This window comes from Phoxinus phoxinus, assembly GCF_949152265.1.
Source record: "Phoxinus phoxinus genome assembly, chromosome: 21".
Classification (NCBI taxonomy): domain Eukaryota; kingdom Metazoa; phylum Chordata; class Actinopteri; order Cypriniformes; family Leuciscidae; genus Phoxinus; species Phoxinus phoxinus.
In genome coordinates this window covers 21,478,076-21,497,165 of record NC_136896.1, presented here as the reverse complement: position 1 = coordinate 21,497,165, position 19,090 = coordinate 21,478,076, and the positions used below count along the sequence as shown (strand labels likewise).

The following is a 19,090-nucleotide window of genomic DNA, read 5'->3' as shown; positions in this document are numbered from 1 at the left end:
CGTTTCGTGTCTTAGGCCATCAATGTGTACTTACGATGGGGAATTGTTTAATTTGGACGATGGGGAATTGTTTTAATTTGGACTCTGTGCATCCTCTTTGAGTCAATGACCATAGACCTGCATGATATGACTGTCAGACAAAAACGGTTTGACCTAAAAATATCAAAATTGAAACTACTGCGGAAAAAAAGACACCTACATCTTGGATGCCCTTGAGGTAAGCTAAAACATACCAAAATTTAATTTCAAAGTGAACTATCCCTTTAATGTTTAAAAGATGTTTAAAAAATGTTTAGCTGTAAAAGAATATTGGATAGTTCATCTTTTATTTTGATTTTATCTCAATAATGGAATACAATTTTATTGTACATGTAAATTGTTATTGCATGTTGTTGTTATTGTGGTTCCATGGTGTGTTTTATCATATTTAATAATATATAAATATTGACTTTGAATAGCGCTTGACTTGAAATTTTGTCCAAAGATCTGTCCAGGGCTACATTTCCAAAAAGCATCAAAGTATCATTGATACCAATGGTCTCTACGATAAACTTAGCTCACAATGCTTTTTTAGAAACGCAGGGCAGGTCGTTGGTGTAGCCAGATTTATGTAGATATATGTAGATTCCACATTCGACTGCTCCAGACATGTTGGAAAGGTTAACATGACGCTGTTCATAACTCATTAAAGGAGAACTCCGGCGAAAAATGAACCTTTGGTCTAATTACATTGTTACCTAGTCAACCGTTATCTGAGATTTGTTTTCATGATTATCGAATGTAAATAGTTTTATCTCTAAAAACAGTTTAGTCTACTACGCTAGTATAACGCTAGTATATAGGGCATAGAGTAATGACAAATAAAAATCGCTTGTTAATACCACTAACACGGCTCAAAATAGCCCCACACTAACACGGTAGCATAATGAGGGTCCCTACCTTCAAACCGAAGCATTGAGAACTTTGTCAGTGTCCAGACAGTTTAATAAGAAGATACAGTCAACTTTGCGCAGGAGTCATCTTTGAAAAACAGTCTCTACCAGTCGATCTACGAACGCCGATCCAAGTGCGCTGGTGAGATGTGAACGAGCTATAAATTGTGATAAGGTGAGCACGAACAGTAGGCTACGTGTACATATTGAAGAGAAGAAACTGTTCGCGCTGCCAAAGACGGCTTCTGCCTGTATACGCGAAGTTGACTGTATGTATAAAATATCTTCTTATTAAACTGTCTGGACACTGACAAAGTTCTCAATGCTTCGGTTTGAAGGTAGGGACCCTCATTATGCTACCGTGTTAGTGTGGGGCTATTTTGAGCCTTGTTAGTGGTATTAACAAGCGATTTTCTGTCATTACTCTATAATCATGAAAACAAATCTCAGATAACGGTTGACTAGGTAACAACGTGTAATTAGACCAAAGGTTCATTTTGTGCCGGAGTTCTCCTTTAACAACTCAATATTGAAAATGTCACAGAGTTGTGCAGCCTGTCCGAGCTATAAATTCCAAACGAAGTGGGATAACCTTACAGAGGTGAGAATGTGCTGGTTTGTGTTTTTTTTTATGTATAACTCAATATGCAATATCAATATACAGAATTATATGTAGCATTTACCTAAATGCTGTGAAAATCATCTGCTAATGTCTATTGCAGGTGTAGATATTCATACTTGTGAATAACTAGGTTACAGATGCACAGTCAACTTGCTCTCGAGTGGTCATGGACCGGATTTGACTGTTCCAATATGGCAGGCGGCTTACGGATAGCATCCCACAGAAATAGACACTATATTTGTGTGTGTGTGTGTGTATAAAAATCTATATAAAAATATATTTTTAAATAAAATTGCGCATAAATATGTTAAGCAAAACAATCATTTTAGCATTTAATTCAGACAACAACAATACATTTTATACACATTAAAAGCAGACACTGAATGAGACAAATACAGTACAAATATTTTAAGTGTTCCCTATACTGAGCCTTATTTTCCTTTAAAGAACCAGGAACATCACTCTAAACAAAAATGGTGCCAAATAGCACTAAAAGTGGTTCATTGGCTTGTAATCATATGGGAACCACTTTAAGTGGCATATAGCACCTCACCTTTGTCAAATGGTGCTATGTAGAACCATAAGAGCACCTTAACCACCCCAAAGAACCGCTGAAGAACCGCTGAAGAACTGCTGAAGAACCGCTGAAGAACCAAACTGGGCTTAACAGGTTCTAAAAATGGCAGTGGTGCTAGCACCATAAGCACTGCAAAGAACCGCTGAAGAACCAAACTGGGCTTAACAGGTTCTTAAAATGGCAGTGGTGCTAGCACCATAAGCACTGCAAAGAACCGCTGAAGAACCACTTTTTTTTAGAGTGTACCTTATTTTGGCAAACCTATAAGTATGTCTATTTTGTACAATTGATGTTTTAGAGTTTAGCCTCTTTCTTGTTGTTTGTTAAATAGATTGTACCCCAAAAAATGCTCTGTATTTTCATATTTTTTCCAATTAATTTTATATATATAGCGATAATTGACCACACACAATATAAGTGTTAGGCTCCTAATTTTAGGACCTTTTTTAATCATGTCCAAGATTGCTAAAAATTCAAAAAGCTTTTTTTTTTTAAATAACCAAACAGAGGGTTAATAAACAAAGTAAATACATCCTTGACTCAACATGACCATCAGATGTCATGAAGCAAATGTTAGTTGCTGTGTTTTATCTTTAGAAAGTAGTCCCTGTGTTTTTATGGCTCATGTTTGAGCAACAGCTGTTGAAAAAGACTGTGTAATGGTGCATGGGACAGAATATGTGTATGCTGATGGACTGCAACATTTGTACATTTTGTCAAAGTGCAGCACGTTCTTTCAACCAAATGTCATCTGGGTAAACACCACATGTCTACAAAGATCGAATGTCACTAACCCATGAGAAGGTACAATCCAAAGAGGTCAATGTCCACTTGGAAATGTCTTGGAAACTTTCCTTGAATAGAACGGAATGAGAGGGGTGGGCAGAAAAAAAGATCTGATGTCATATATGAACGCAAGGTCTTCACATTGTGGAGCTGTCATTCAAACTTTGCACAAGAAGAGAGGGAACAAGAGTGGATTAAATAACTGGAAGACAGAGATTAAGGAGCAAAGGGTATCAAATAAGGTAGGCTAAGATACTGTGCAATTTTTTAATATGTGCTTCTTCAACCATGAATGCAGGGGCGTAGCCATCATTTCAAAAGTGAGGGGGACAGAATGTCAAGCATTATACCAGTTTTTTTTCTTTTTTTTTTCTCAGACCTTACAGGTTATTGGTTAATTGGCTTAATATGCTATTCATGTTTAAAGCAATAAAACAAAGAAAAAAAGGAATACAGATGTTCTGTAATCTATATTGCACATGGTATTGTTTATTTTACTATATTGTTTACATATTTTAAATAGTTTTTTTTAATATTTTCACATAATGAATGTTTATTGAAAAAAAAAAAAAAAATTCTTAACTTATTCCAGTCATTTGTTTTCCCTCACCTCTGAGGCCTTCTTGAAACTTTCTGCTTCATTCCCTCTCAACTCTAAAGTAACTTCTGGCTCTGTCTATTGACAATAAAGAAGTGTTTGAAATATGCAGATACAGGGAATTGTGACATACATAAGAAATTATGTACACTGCTGAACAATAACCAATAATATGAATCCTAAATTATGTTTTCTATATTTTCCTAATGGTAATTTTATGATTGGTCTATATATGGTACTTCAAACACCTGTTGTAGATTTTATACAATAAAAAAATGCAATAGCAGGTGTTTTTAAAAGTCAGTCTATCACTTTTCACCTGTGAAGTTTCTTTTTGTTGTGTGTCATCCTCTTTCTGACCTGACAACCCTAGGCTCCCTGTTTCTTGATCAATCTTGACAACACAGAAGAAAGAAAATAAAAACATTAAATTAGTGCAATAATATTAATGAACCCTATAAATTAAGACCTAAATCAGAACATTAATGCATACAATTGCATACTGCATTTATATTGAATGGTAACACTTTACAATAAGGTTTCATTAGTTAACAATATATCTGTCTGTCTGTCTATCTATCTATCTATCTATCTATCTATCTATCTATCTATCTATCTATCTATCTATCTATCTATCTATCTATCTATCTATCTATTTGTTTCACTTAACCAAAACTGTCTTTCATATTGAAAACATTCAAACTTAATGCTTTTAAAACTTCTTCAAACTTTCTGATTAGGCTTTTTAATGAAAACTTAAAGTTTGTCTACAAACTTTTTTAATCTAATTGTAAAGTGTTACCTTATTATATGGTAAACATCATGTACACATGTTACAACGCTGCATGATTCAAGCAAATAAGTTAGATAATGGCTAAAAATCCAAATTCAGCATTAACAATCACAATCTTTATTATAGTTTGAAGGGCTTTGATAACATATCTGTGAAAATAAAAGACATTACGAATAAAAAAGATCAAAATAAGCTGCACGTTTGTGCAGTAACGTTAGTGAAAATCTTCAATTTCTTGAAGATTCTTCAATCTTCAATTCATCAAGAAAATTAGGCGAAGTTATTCATTAATGACAATGAGCAACCCAATTCGGATACCACATGGTAACTTACGGTGCTGGACTTTTTCGCGAAAAAAGAGTGTATAGATTTTTGCCGTTTCATTTCGACCTCGACGATAGAATCAGTGCGGGTGCGAGCATGGGCGTGTGGGTGGTGATGCACGAGCGCGAGTGACTGATTACCATGGCAACGTGAAAGTCACGTGTAGATAGACGATCTTTTCTCTTTGAATTTTAAATCTGTATGTATAACTACACATTGTCTTGCGAAAACCTCAACATGTCGTGAACACTTCCCCTATGAAAAAGTGCGGGGGACAAATTTACACTTTATAAAAAGTGGGGGGGACACGTCCCCCACGTAATCTACGCCTATGCATGAATGGTTTGCACCTCATATTTCAAGGCTAATAGCATTATACAGGAGTGGCCAAAAGTGATGTGGGGAATATATATATATTTTTAATGACCCTATACAAGTTCAATAATAGTTTCAAAATGTAATAATTTTTTAATAACATATCAAAAAATCACTTGCACAGTGTGATATATTTCCTGCAGTTGTGTACTTACAATAACCCAAAAGTCTCCTAAAGATTTTTTATTTCAGAGAAATTTCAATATTATATAGACCTAATGGGCCATCCCGGAAAAAAAATGTGGCCTGTAGGCTATCCTCGGTTTTTAATGGTTTTCGCGCGTACAGCCATGACGTAACCATGGCGACAGACGTGGACTGCGTAGTGCGTAACGTTCGCGGCACGCTGTTCTTATTTCGTTCAAACATTATGGACCATGCCAAGCAAACTTTGGGACAAAAAAGGAGAACTAAAATGAGGCTCAATATCGGCGTGGCGTTTTCGAGATGCCGAGAGCTCCACGTCCGTGACAAACTTGGACTTGACAGAGCTTCACGAGTCACGACTTGACAGCGACAAGCTCTTGAACATTCTTTATTAGACAGGTGAGCAAATGTATAAAACAAATCAATGTTATATAGCTCTACGTGATGAAATGTTATCTGTATGTTATTCTAATGTTGATCTAGCTTACTAGTAAGCTGCTATTTTCATATAGCAAACGAGCTAACACATAGAATAACATTATAACTTTCAACACACTCAAATGTTTAGTAGTGTAACGTTAACGTTAACGTTAGACCAAGTGAAACTGCGCTGCGTTTAATTCCTCAAATAAACTGACCTGTGTGCGACAGTAGTAGTAATTCAGCACTTGATGGTAGTTCGGTAGAATTAAATAGCCTATCCCTTTTCCTTTATATCCGCGGGACTCGCGTGTGATCTGTCTACTCACTTACAAATGTTGGGTTAAAAATAACCAAACGAATAACCCAATTATGGGGTGGTATAGCACCTTCCCAACAGTTAAAATAACCCAACAGTTGAGTTAAATATTTATTTATTATGACCTTATATTAATAAATAAAATATACATTGTTTTCAAATACAGATAGTTTATTTGTATAAAACAATAGATATGTTACAAATATAACAGTTTATTTTTCAACAAATATTTTTAAATTACAAACTATATATTGGGAGTCTAGCATTTAATGTAAATATACATAATTGTATAAATTCAAAATACACAAGTGTACATACAACACGCATAATACATTCAAAACCTATGCAAATATGTACAAACAGTAGGCTACACATTCAAAACCTACACAAAAATGTACATAGAGTACAAATACATAAAATATATACAGCACTCAAAAATATAAGGACAGAATACACTAATTAAATCATAATCACAACTTTATTAAAAGTTCTTCACTGTACATTGAATGCATTGATGTGTTGTTGTAAACACGTATGTTGACTACTGGACCTAATGATGATGATGAGGATCAAGTTCTTAATGAGGCAGCAATGTGTTGAAGGAACTCCTCCGGATATATTAAAGCTAGCATATACAAAAACTCCCAAATGGGTGCAGAGGTCTTGAAATAGTTTATGTCACAGATGTAAAACATTTTTGAAACACATTCATTGCTTGAAATAAAGTCTTCTGTTCAACTTCTGTTTGTCCAGATAAATGAATTAATCGTTTCTTTCTTATAATTTGGCCTCTTCCTAGCATTTCAGTTTTTTTTCTTATTCTATGATCAACATTTGATGTGTTTGGTGAATTTGGCTATTGACATGTACCATTTTAAAGGGGTGGTAAAATGCCATTTTCAGAAGATGTCAAATAAATCTTTGATGTCCCCAGAGTGTAAAGTTTTAGCACAAAATACCGCACAGATATTTTTATATAGCATGTTAAAGTTGTCACTTTTTGAGGGTTTGCAAAAACGCACCGTTTTGTGCCTGGCCCTTTAAATGCAAATGAGCTGCTGCAGAGGGTGGGGTTTCAAGAGCTCATCATGTGTGTTAGCAGCTGCGATTACCTCACGCAGACACACACTAAAATGACAGAAACTGTTCTGCCTTTAATGTTAAAACGGAGTCAGACAAAGATGGAGAGACTCAAGAAGAAGTGACAACATGTAGAATGCAACAGGACGTCTCTGAAAAGGTTAGTTGATGAATTTATGTTGCTGATGTGGAGTTAACTATATTCAATTAGGATATTCTGTCATGGTAATCTATAAATCGCTCGTATAGGAACTGTTGTGAGATGCACACAGAGTGACTTTCTATTGCATGTGAAAAGATGGATGCTAAAGTTTGAGCTGACTCACAAATACTCTTATACAACAACTTTTCCTCTTCTCAACATAGACTGCGTGTTCCCGGGGGCGGGGTTTATGTACATTTTAGGGTTGCTGATGTCACTAAACCCGGATGAATGTCCTGTAGTCCCTACCAGCCGTCTGTTGTAGTCCTTTTAAAAAAAAGCAAATATCTTCCTTTGCTTTGAACTTTGCAGCATTTCACACTAACTAAAGTTAGAAAGTGAAATCATACTTTACCACCCCTTTAAATACATTCCGCTGAAATGAATGAAATTACTTGAAAAAAAGATTAGTTCATTCTTATGAACGAGATTCAAAGATCAGAGCCAGTAAAATTATCCAAACTTCCCAACACTATATGTCACGGTGTCTGGTTCATTTGCCTTGGTGTCCACTAGAGGTCCTCTTCCCCCACGGTGTCTGTCACATTATGAACTACATTCCCCACAATCCTTGTCTGCACTTATCTGTTCATTGCACTCAGCTGTTCTCGTCATTGTTCCCGTCATTGTTCCCAGCTGTCTCTTGTTATCATTGTTAGTTCTGTGTGTTTATATACCCTGGTTGTTTCTTTGTTTGTCACGGATTCCTTGTTATGTATCACGCCACTTCTGAGGTCTGTTTTCTTGTCTGTTCTTGTTTTGGTTCTTGTTTGGATTGCTTTTATGGTTTTGACCCTGCCTGGACTGGTTTACGATTACGGATTACCCATTAATAAACACTGCACTTGGATCTACCCCTGTTTCCCGTGTGTGGATCGTGACAGAAGGAATCCGTCAATATGCACAGATCCAGCAGTATGGGTATTCGTATTGCTCCTCCAAGCACTGCTGAGGAGAGGATGGGACGTTTTGATAATCTGGCCTATCTACGTCAGCAGGGCCGGTCGGTGGGTGATCTATCCCAATTTTTTTGGACTCTCTCAAGAGGTATGGGATACAATGAGGCCACACTCAAGGACCTTTTTAATAAGTGTCTTGACGACCCATTGCCGGGCTGGGAGATGAAGGGGCTGGAGATCCTGGACTTTTGGGGATTCACCAGTTACCTTCATCATCGTAGCCAGTGGGATACACCACTCCCGCCTGTGTCTCCTGACATGGCTTCCATACCCTCGCAGGAGACTGCAACACCCCCAGAGGCGGTCACGCACGTCACAGAATCCCCAGAGGCGGTAGGTTTGATGTCGCCGCCTCACCATCAGAAACGGCGGAGGAGGAGGAGGAAGATCGCCAGTCTTCCCAAAGACCCGGAGGTCGTCCCCGTGCAGCCCGCTGTCGTCCCGGAGGCCGTCCCCTCCGAGCAGCCCGCTGTCGTCCCGGAGGCCGTCCCCTCCGAGCAGCCCGCTGTCGTCCCGGAGGCCGTCCCCTCCGAGCAGCCCGCTGTCGTCCCGGAGGCCGTCCCCTCCGAGCAGCCCGCTGTCGTCCCGGAGGCCGTCCCCTCCGAGCAGCCCGCTGTCGTCCCGAAGGCCGTCCCCTCCGAGCAGCCCGCTGCCGTCCCCTCCGAGCAGCCCGCTGTCGTCACGGAGGCCGTCCCCTCCGAGCAGCCCGCTGTCGTCACGGAGGCCGTCCCCTCCGAGCAGCCCGCTGTCGTCACGGAGGCCGTCCCCTCCGAGCAGCCCGCTGTCGTCACGGAGGCCGTCCCCTCCGAGCAGCCCGCTGTCGTCACTGAGGCCGTCCCCTCCGAGCAGCCCGCTGTCGTCCCGGAGGCCGTGCCCGTCCAGCCCGCTTTCATCCTAGAACTGCCCATCATCAGTCATCCTGCCATGGTCAAGAAGGTGGTCTTCCTCTTCTATACATTGCCTGTTCTACAGGCATGGAGGAAGCACACGTCTGCCGAGCCTGAGCTTCACGTCACGCCTGCCGAGCCTGAGCTTCACGTCACGCCTGCCGAGCCTGAGCTTCACGTCACACCTGGCGAGCCTGAGCTTCACGTCACGCCTGGCGAGCCTGAGCTTCACGTCACGCCTGCCGAGCCTGAGCTTCACGTCACGCCTGCCGAGCCTGAGCTTCACGTCACGCCTGCCGAGCCTGAGCCGGTGCCCGTGTCTGTTCCTGAGCCGGTGGTGTCTGTTGCAGTTCCTGAGCCGGTGGTGTCTGTTGCAGTTCCTGAGCCGGTGGTGTCTGTTGCAGTTCCTGAGCCGGTGGTGTCTGTTGCAGTTCCTGAGCCGGTGGTGTCTGTTGCAGTTCCTGAGCCGGTGGTGTCTGTTGCAGTTCCTGAGCCGATGGTGTCTGTTGCAGTTCCTGAGCCGGTGGTGTCTGTTGCTGTTCCAGTTCCTGAGCCGGTGGTGTCTGTTGCTGTTCCAGTTCCTGAGCCGGTGGTGTCTGTTGCTGTTCCCGTTCCTGAGCCGGTGGTGTCTGTTGCTGTTCCCGTTCCTGAGCCGGTGGTGTCTGTTGCTGTTCCCGAGCCGGTTGTAACTGTTCCTGAGCCAGGGTCTGTCTCTGTTCCGCCTTGGTCTTCACCGCCATGGCCGCCCGAGTGGTCGGCTTCACCCTGGTCGTCTCCGCCATGGCCGCCCGAGTGGTCGTCTTCACCCTGGTCGTCTCTGCCGTGGCCGCCCGAGGGGTCTTCACCGCTGTGGCCGCCAGATGGACTGTCGTCTCCGCCCTGGCCGCCAGATGGACTGTCGTATCCGCCCTGGCTGCCAGATGGACTGTCGTCTCTGCCCTGGCTGCCAGATGGACTGTCGTCTCCGCCCTGGCCGCCAGATGGACTGTCGTCTCCGCCCTGGCCGCCAGATGGACTGTCGTCTCCGCCCTGGCCGCCAGATGGACTGTCGTCTCCGCCCTGGCCGCCAGATGGACTGTCGTCTCCGCCCTGGCCGCCAGATGGACTGTCTGCTTCGCCCCGGCCGCCGGTTAAGTCGTCATCCCCTGTTCCTGTTCCCCTTCATGGTCCTGGCCCTCCATCCCTCCCCCTGATCCTCCACCATTCCACCTCCCGCCTGGACTCTTGTTTTGTTTGTTTTTTGTGGGTCTTGGAGCGTCTGGTAGCCGCTCCGTAGAGGGGGGGTTATGTCACGGTGTCTGGTTCATTTGCCTTGGTGTCCACTAGAGGTCCTCTTCCCCCACGGTGTCTGTCACATTATGAACTACATTCCCCACAATCCTTGTCTGCACTTATCTGTTCATTGCACTCAGCTGTTCTCGTCATTGTTCCCGTCATTGTTCCCAGCTGTCTCTTGTTATCATTGTTAGTTCTGTGTGTTTATATACCCTGGTTGTTTCTTTGTTTGTCACGGATTCCTTGTTATGTATCACGCCACTTCTGAGGTCTGTTTTCTTGTCTGTTCTTGTTTTGGTTCTTGTTTGGATTGCTTTTATGGTTTTGACCCTGCCTGGACTGGTTTACGATTACGGATTACCCATTAATAAACACTGCACTTGGATCTACCCCTGTTTCCCGTGTGTGGATCGTGACACTATAGAGCTTTCGGTAATCTGTAAAAATATACCTCAGATTTCTTGTCAAATCCAGTTGTACAAATAAATCGAAAAGCTCTTTCCAATTTTTGATGTGTTTTGGGTGTTTTTCACGCCACTCAGTGGGTGTAACCACATTCTCTCGACAGTGACGTCACGCGCATACCCTCTATACTGAACATCATTAAACTCTCCATTCCAAGAAAACGGTGAAGTCTGGGATGTTCTCGAATGATTTCTTTGATAGTTTTTGTTCCTGAGGACCAATTCCATGCACTGCAGTTTGTTGAGGTGATGTGTGTCTCATGAACTCCTTGACTTGGCTGTGAGGACTTCTTGCTTTCTTTTGCCACTCAATCATTGTCAGTCATCAGACAGCTAAGACTCTACTGAAATTAAAACATACTGTATTAAAATGAGGGAAGACAGCTGAAAAAACAAACAAACATACGTAATTAACTGTACCTGGATCTGTAGTAGTCCCAGCACTGCACATTTGGTCTCTCTAATCATTATTCTAGCTATCTTTATATTTTCTGCGGAAGTCTCAGAAACATAAAATGTGTGTCCAATCATTGCATTCGATCCAGGATTTTAACTCAAGTCTTCTAGCATAATAAATGGCATAGTTCGTCGTAGGAAAAACTACCACGGCTGTCAATTTTTTACAATTTTGTTTATCATAAGTGCATGACAAGTGCAAGTTCCAAGCAACACAGCAGTAATGACTTTATGAACTTCTTCACTTATAAGATCGATAATATCAGGGACAAAATTATAACTATGCAACCGTCTAATACAGTATCGCATCAGGAAGTGCATTGTAGTCTCCCTGAGGGAAAATTTGATTCATTCATTGCTATAGGAGAGGAAGAATTTTGCAAACTCGTCAAATCATCTAAATCGACAACGTGCATGTTAGACCCTATACCGACTAAGCTGCTGAAAGAGATGCTTCCAGATGTCATAGATCCTCTTCTTAATATCATTAATTCATCTTTATCTCTATGATACGTTCCAAAAACCTTTAAGCTAGCTAAACCGCTTGTTAAAAAACAACAACTTGATCCTACAAAATTAGTCAACTACAGGCCGATCTCGAATCTGCCTTTTCTGTCAAAGATATTAGAAAAAGCAGTATCCTCACAACTGTGTTCCTTTCTTGAAAGAAATTATATCTGCGAGGATTTTCAGTCCGGATTTAGACCGTACCATAGTACCGAGACAGCTCTCGTTAAAGTCACAAATTATTTGCTCTTATCATCCGATCGTGGTTGTATCTCTCTATTAGTATTACTTGATCTTAGTGCTACATTTGACACCATTGACCACAACATCCTTTTAAATAGACTCGATTAGGTTTAGCTAAATCATACTTATCTGACCGTTATCAGTTTGTAGCAGTAAATGAAGAGATGTCTTATCGATCACAAGTTCAGTATGGCGTACCACAAGGCTCAGTACTAGGACCGCTGCTGTTCACTCTGTAGATGCTACCATTAGGAGATATCATTTGGAAACATGGAATTCGCTTTCACTGTTATGCCGACGATACTCAGCTGTATATTTCTTCAAAACCTAACGAAACTTACCAATTCACAAAATTAACGGAATGCATAGCTGATATAAAAAATTGGATGACTAGTAATTTCCTTCTTCTAAATTTAGAAAAAACAGAGATTCTAATTATTGGACAAAAAACTTCCACACGTAATAACCTAGAGTACTGTCTAACACTTGATAGCTGCTCTGTTAAAGGAACACTCCGACTTTTTGGGACTTTAGCCTATTCACCTTATCCCTCAGAGTTAGATAAGTCCATACATACCTTTTTCATCTCCGTGCGTGCTATAAGTCTGTTTGACGCACCCACCGCTAGCCTAGCTTAGCACAAAGACTGGATGTAAATGGTTGCAGCTAGCATACTAATCCAAATAAGTGACAAAATAACGCAAACATTTTCCTATTTACATGTTGTGATTTGTATAGTCACAGAGTGTACAAAAAACAAAGTCACATGAGACACAGACATATTTTAACCGTATAAATACTGGGAACTATATTCTCTGAAGGCGAAGCACTGCTACTTGTGCGGAGTGATAACCGCAGAACCTGAGACGTGCCGTTGGTTTTGTTGACAGAAGACCAAAACTTTGGAACAGTCTTCCTACCATTGTCCGGGAAGCAGACACACTCTGTCAGTTCAAAGCTAGATAAAAGACACATCTCTTTGACCTAGCATTCACATAATGCATTATAGACTTCTATAACTCAATGTTAGGCTGCATAGATCAGGTCAGCCGGAACTGGGAACACTTCCCTTAAATCCTGATGTACCCGTTACATCATAAGAAGTATGGCATCTACGCTAATTTTAGCGTCTTTGTTTATCCCGAGGTTTTCTCGCAGCCTGCCGGATCCAGGCCGTATCCAGATCTGGCGAAGGACCTTCGCCTGGACCCGATGACAACGCAGTGCTGAAGTGCCAACTAGCCTCTCCCTATGGAGGATCCCTTTACCACTCTACAGATAAAGCATTCTGGAAATTTCGCGTATCTCCCCCGTAGTGATAAAATAAAATAAAATTCTGTATCAAATTTATAGGCAGGACAAGTAGTTTAAGGCTTGGTTTGTAGAGAATTACAAACATGCGCACATATATTCAAACGCACATAACTATAGAATTAATTCTTGATGCGCACGTGAGCACCATCAGTGTTTATCACAGTTTCGCGTTTAAAGTCTGTGTAGATAGAACGGTGTCGTCTTTACAGCCCCTAATTTAATAACAAATTATCCTTTCGACGGAAGTGAATCAATCAAAACTAACTTTAACTTTAACCTTAAATTATACGTTTATCTCTGTAAAGCAGCTTTGAAACAATCTACATCTCAACAATCTACAACAATCTCAAAAGCGCCTTATAAATGAAGATGACTTGACTTGACATGACGTCCCTGATTATGGCAGTCTCATTTGAGTATTAGACGTCTGTTCTGTTATCTGCAGGTCACACCAGGAAGTATCTGAAGCGGAATACAGAGCTACTATGTCTGAAAACGGATGTGAGCACCGTGAGAGGGTGCTGACGATGGACACGATGAACCCGAACATTAAACGCGTGGAATACGCTGTTCGGGGTCCCATAGTCCAGAGAGCAGTTCAGATCGAAAGAGAACTCAAGATGGTGAGTGTCAGTTCATCTACTCATAAAATCATTGAAATGTTATAGGATGTTCAAACAATAAGTATTTTCTCTTCTTACGGTCACAAACAGCCATTCAATGCAATCAGATCGAAGTATATTTTAAAGTCGCTTTTAAAAGTGGACGCGCCGTCTAAATACAGCATATGCACACAATACTGTTAATTTTTCAAATGGTAATGATTATGTAGCGGGACGTTGAGAGGGAAAGCAACCTCTACGATATACCTGACAACGCCACCTTTATACAGGAAATATAAATACTCATGAATTTAACCCCTTACAAAGAACACGCAGGAGCATGGTTTTCGAAAGGAGGGCCTGAGACGTGGATACCAAAGATACAGAAAGCTTTATTTCGATCATCAAGCAATAGTCTTAAAAACATTAAAAGGCTTTAGGACCAGGTTAACACAAACAAAGGAGGCCGAGGCTTACCAATGGCAGGGAAAACTAATTTAATGAGCACAAGGCTCCTATACCACCCTGTGCACCTATGGAGGACCAAACCTGCAGAAATTAAAAATGAATAAATAAATGAATAAATAACCAAATAAATATGCGAAGAAATGTAAAAAAAACCCCAAAAATAAATTACTATTTATTTTTCTTCATTTATTTATTTATTTCCACTTTTATTTATTTTCACAATTATTTATTTATTTATTTATTTATTTATTTATTTATTTATTTATGCATTTATACATTTATGCATTTATACAATTATTGCTCTGTATGCTAATGAGGGGGGCGTGTTTTACCTCAGACATAGCAATCGAGCTCAGAGTGGTAGTGCTGAAGCTTTGAGGCCACAGTGACACCTTGTGGTGTGACCAAACAATATCCGCAAGAGGTTTGTGGACGTGACTTTACAGATCACGCAGGAAATAAATGACTTAGAGATGGGCAATATGGCCAAAATCTTATATCACGGTTTATGTCCTTTAATATCACCCTAACTGTTTGTAGCTATATAGGTTTACCATACATAGGCCTACTCTTTATTCCGGACATGGCCGTAAAACATCAGCAGGTCGGGATTTCTAAAATGTCTGGGCGCACATGAACAGAATCCGTAGCCTGGTTCTACCAGACTCTCAGCGGAAGCACGTAGGAGGGCGGAGCCAGGCTGCAGAATCCGCTGATAATAGACACTTTGACACGGAAGCGCGTCAAATTATCCATTATTAACCACATTTTATGCCATGCATTGTAGATCCGTACACAGAAGCTAACTGCATTTTTAATGTATCTTCCAAAAACAATGTTGACAGCAACAAACTTTTCCATAAAGAGGTGATATTTCCGCTATAAATTGATTTCCTGGGGCATTTTTAAAAACCTTATTAAATAGGCTGTATGCATCATCATGTAGCCTATAAGTTCTTAAGTTTAACTGATGAATTCAGTTAATAAGGCACTACTATAGGGCTGTTAGTCAATTATTTAAATTTATAATTTTTTTAATTCATCTATTTATTTTGTGCACCAGATTGTACTAGTTTGGTTCAAGAACTTTATAAAGTTAATAAATTATGAAATTAGTTGAATACAGCTATTAAGCAGCTCTGCAGAAAACAGTGTCATCATTTAACACTATTTAGTTTGTTTACTTTTCATTCAATAGTGTCGGTGCAGTCAAGTCAATACTATTGCTGAATATTAAGAGTACCTAACAAAGCAAGCCAAAGGCGACAGTGTCACGGAACCCAAACTCCATCAGGTGACAGAGATTGAAAAACTTCCTCCTCTGGCCAAATGAACGAACATGGTGTGATTATGATGTTAGGCTGCATCACAAGTCAGATTGTGGATTTATATAATTCCGAATATTGACATAATATTTTTTATATGTTTGGCATCATATTTTTGACATAAAAAGGAGATTCGATATGGATCTCGATATTCAATATCGATTTGGTCTGCTGTTGACTAATTCTCTAGGATTAAGTTATGGTTTTAATGAGAGGCTTAATAACAGTCAGCTTGAAAGACTTTGGGACATATCCTTATAATAATGATTGTAGATTTGAAAATCCTGCTTCCCCCCATAATTGTTGAATCACGCAAGCTACACCAGTTACTTTGCCAAGAGATTTATTATTTAAACATGTGTCATGTGTCAGACAGAGAGAAACACAGGTATATAAGAATAAGGCTACATGAGAGAAGGTCTTCATTCTAGATTTCTCTATTCCCCATTTCTCTATCTTCTCACCCCATCATGCTAGCTGTAAATGGTTTCTTGGTTTATCCTTCCTTACCCCATCATCTCTATGTTTCCTCCTTTCCTCTCACCCCCTCCCCTCATCATGCCTTAATGTTTCTCTGAGGTGGTACAGTAAGATTGAGGTTATACATCACAGAGAGACTTACACTTCCTTGTAAGGTAGAAAAACATATTGCTTATGTTTAAAGATGGAATATATACCTAATGCACATGGTACAATCCACTATCCACATTAATAAACTATTCCTTCAGTGTATACATTAGTGGTGTATCCATTAGTGGTATACAAATGGTACATTTGCATCAGTTGAAACATTAATTGTCCTTGCAAAGAGTGAACATTGCATACCTCTAAGCAAAATATAACTCTACCAGCTCTCTGCACAGGACACATGTACAAACATAGTCTGACTTCACAAAAAAACCATTATGAAATGAAGAAAATGAATAAAGAAAAATAATACTAAAAAATAACATTAAACTGTAAAGTTTTCAGTCTTCAATGATGAATTAATATTATTAAAAAGAGGATCTACGACTTCCAGAAGCATCTCTTTCATTAGCTTGGTAGGAATTTAGTCAAACATGCATGTTGTTCATTTAGATGATTGTATAAGTTTAGGCAATTCTTCTTCTTCTATTGAAGAGGATGACTATAATTGTTTCTCAGGGGGTATATAGTGTACTGTCAAATGCGATAGCAGATGGTTGCATGGTTATAATTATCTCTCTGATAGTGGATAGATGTTTTTTTTCTTGTTAATTTAGCTATTGTGTCTGCTAGAAAAGAGAGAGCTCTAGTCCATAGTTTATGTTGCAACATTGAGTTCTTCTAAGTTACCTTATATGTTGAGGAGTAGAGACAATTCAGGAAGATTGTTAACAAAGCAATATTTAGTGGTAGTAGTGATAGTTACCTATCAGTCGGTCACTCTGGCGTACATCGTGACCGACGAATAGGACTCTCGCCTGAGAGGCCAATCTACTTAATTAATAATAATAATAATAATAATAATTTGTTACATTTATATACGCATTTCTGGGTACTCAAAGCGCTTTACATGGAAGGGGGAATCTCCTCAACCACCACCAATGTGCAGCATCCACTTGGATGATGCGACGGCAGCCATATTGCGCCAGAACGCCCACCACACACCAGCTTACTGGTGGAGAGGAGACAGTGATGAAGCCAGTCAGAATATGGGGATTATTAGGAGGCCATGATGGACAGAGGCCAAGGGGCAAATTTGGCCAGGATGCCGGGGTTACACCCCTACTCTTTTCCGAAGGACATCCTGGGATTTTTAATGACCACAGAGAGTCAGGACCTCGGTTTAACGTCTCATCGGAAGGACGGTGCTCTTTGAGAGTATAGTGTCCGCGTCACTATACTGGGGTGTTAGGACCCACACAGACCACAGGGTGAGCGCCCCCTGCTGGCCTCACTAACACCTCTACCAGCAGCAACCTGGTTTTCTCAGGTCTCCCATCCAGGTACTGACCAGGCTCAGCTCTGCTTAGCTTCAGTTGGCAACCAGTCTTGGGCTACAGGGTGATATGGCTGCTGGCGAGCGTTTTGTTTAGTTTTTGACTTTGAGTGAAACTAAATGAGCCACTGCACATTGGCGTGCAATCATTTGCATCAGCTGCTCAGCCATGCAGCACAGGTACATAATGAGCAGAAGGTGCGATTGCACTTCAGCTTTTTGCTTCGGAGAGATCTGGAGAGAGTTCGGGGAGGCTCAGGTAGACCTGTTTGCCTCCTCAGAGACCTCCCACTGCCAGCTGTTTTACTCCCTGACCGAGGAAACACTCGGCACGGACGCACTGGCACACAGCTGGCCCCGGGGCCTCCGCAAATATGCGTTTTCCCCAGTGAGCCTCCTTGCACAGACCCTGTGCAAAGTCAGGGAGGACGAGGAGCAGGTCCTTTTGGTGGCTCCCTATTGGCCCACCCGGACCTGGTTCCCAGAACTCATGCTCCTTGTGACAGTCCCTCCCTGGCCCATTCCTCTGAGGAAGGACCTTCTGACCCTATGGCACCCGGAGGTTCTAGGTTCTAGAGACGATTAACCCTCTGATGGTCTTTGGGGTCTTTTTAACCCGCGAATGACCTTACCTGAATTTAAAATAGATATTATCTTTGTCCAAATGTCATGAAACTTTGTATGGCTCTTAACCCTTTCTAGATCTACAAAAAAAATGTATTGTAATATTTGTTTTTATATTAGGTTAAAAAAAATAGTCACACTCGTGGTCTTCGGGGTCCCTGGAGACCCCAGGAAATAACATGTAATTTTGTTAGAGAATAATTTTTTTTTTTTAACAAATGGAATTTTACTCTCTTTAATAATGTTTTTACTCTACATGTGTGCAGTTTTCGGAGGATTTATGATATATTTTTAAATTTATATAAATAAATATTAAAAAAAAAAAGTCAATAGGTTTTTATAATAAAAAACAGCTTTTTATGTCAAATTCACTTTAAAAGACCCAACTTTCTAAATGTAATTTATGGGGATAACATGGATAATTTTACATGGTTTAGTGTAAAATTTTTGCCCATATTTTGGAAAATGTAGTTTTAAAAGTAAACAATTATAATTCTAGCCACTAGATGGCTATAGACCTCCACTATATGCTATTTGTTATTTGACTAACTGAAACATATCTTTAACTCATTTTTCCAAACCCGTCCTTTGCGCGACGCTAATCTACGTTGATTGGTCAGATGACCCAGCAGTGTTTACAGAGATAATACTTATTGTTTAACAACGGAGTACAATGATGCTTTTATCAATTAAATTGTGTTATAATAATGATTATAGTACACTGCTTTGTAGTTTGTAGTTAAAAACTAAAAATAAGATGAAGAATTTAATGTTATGTTAGCGAGCATAGCCCAGAGTTCATATTGTAAAAGCACAATCAGTCTTTGT

The 19,090-nt window shown here is 40.4% G+C and overlaps 1 protein-coding gene across 1 annotated transcript in view; it reads left to right on the top strand.

The window, feature by feature from the left end:
• The first annotated feature begins 3,019 nt into the window (after nucleotides 1–3,019).
• LOC306989453 (alanine aminotransferase 2-like) overlaps nucleotides 3,020–19,090 on the top strand; it is a 51,575-nt gene continuing 35,504 nt past the window's right edge. The window contains exons 1-2 of the mRNA XM_079595212.1: nucleotides 3,020–3,159; nucleotides 13,726–13,903. Of these exons, the coding sequence (XP_079451338.1) occupies nucleotides 13,766–13,903 (138 nt within the window). The 5' untranslated portion in view covers nucleotides 3,020–3,159; nucleotides 13,726–13,765. The remainder of the gene's footprint in view (nucleotides 3,160–13,725; nucleotides 13,904–19,090) is intronic.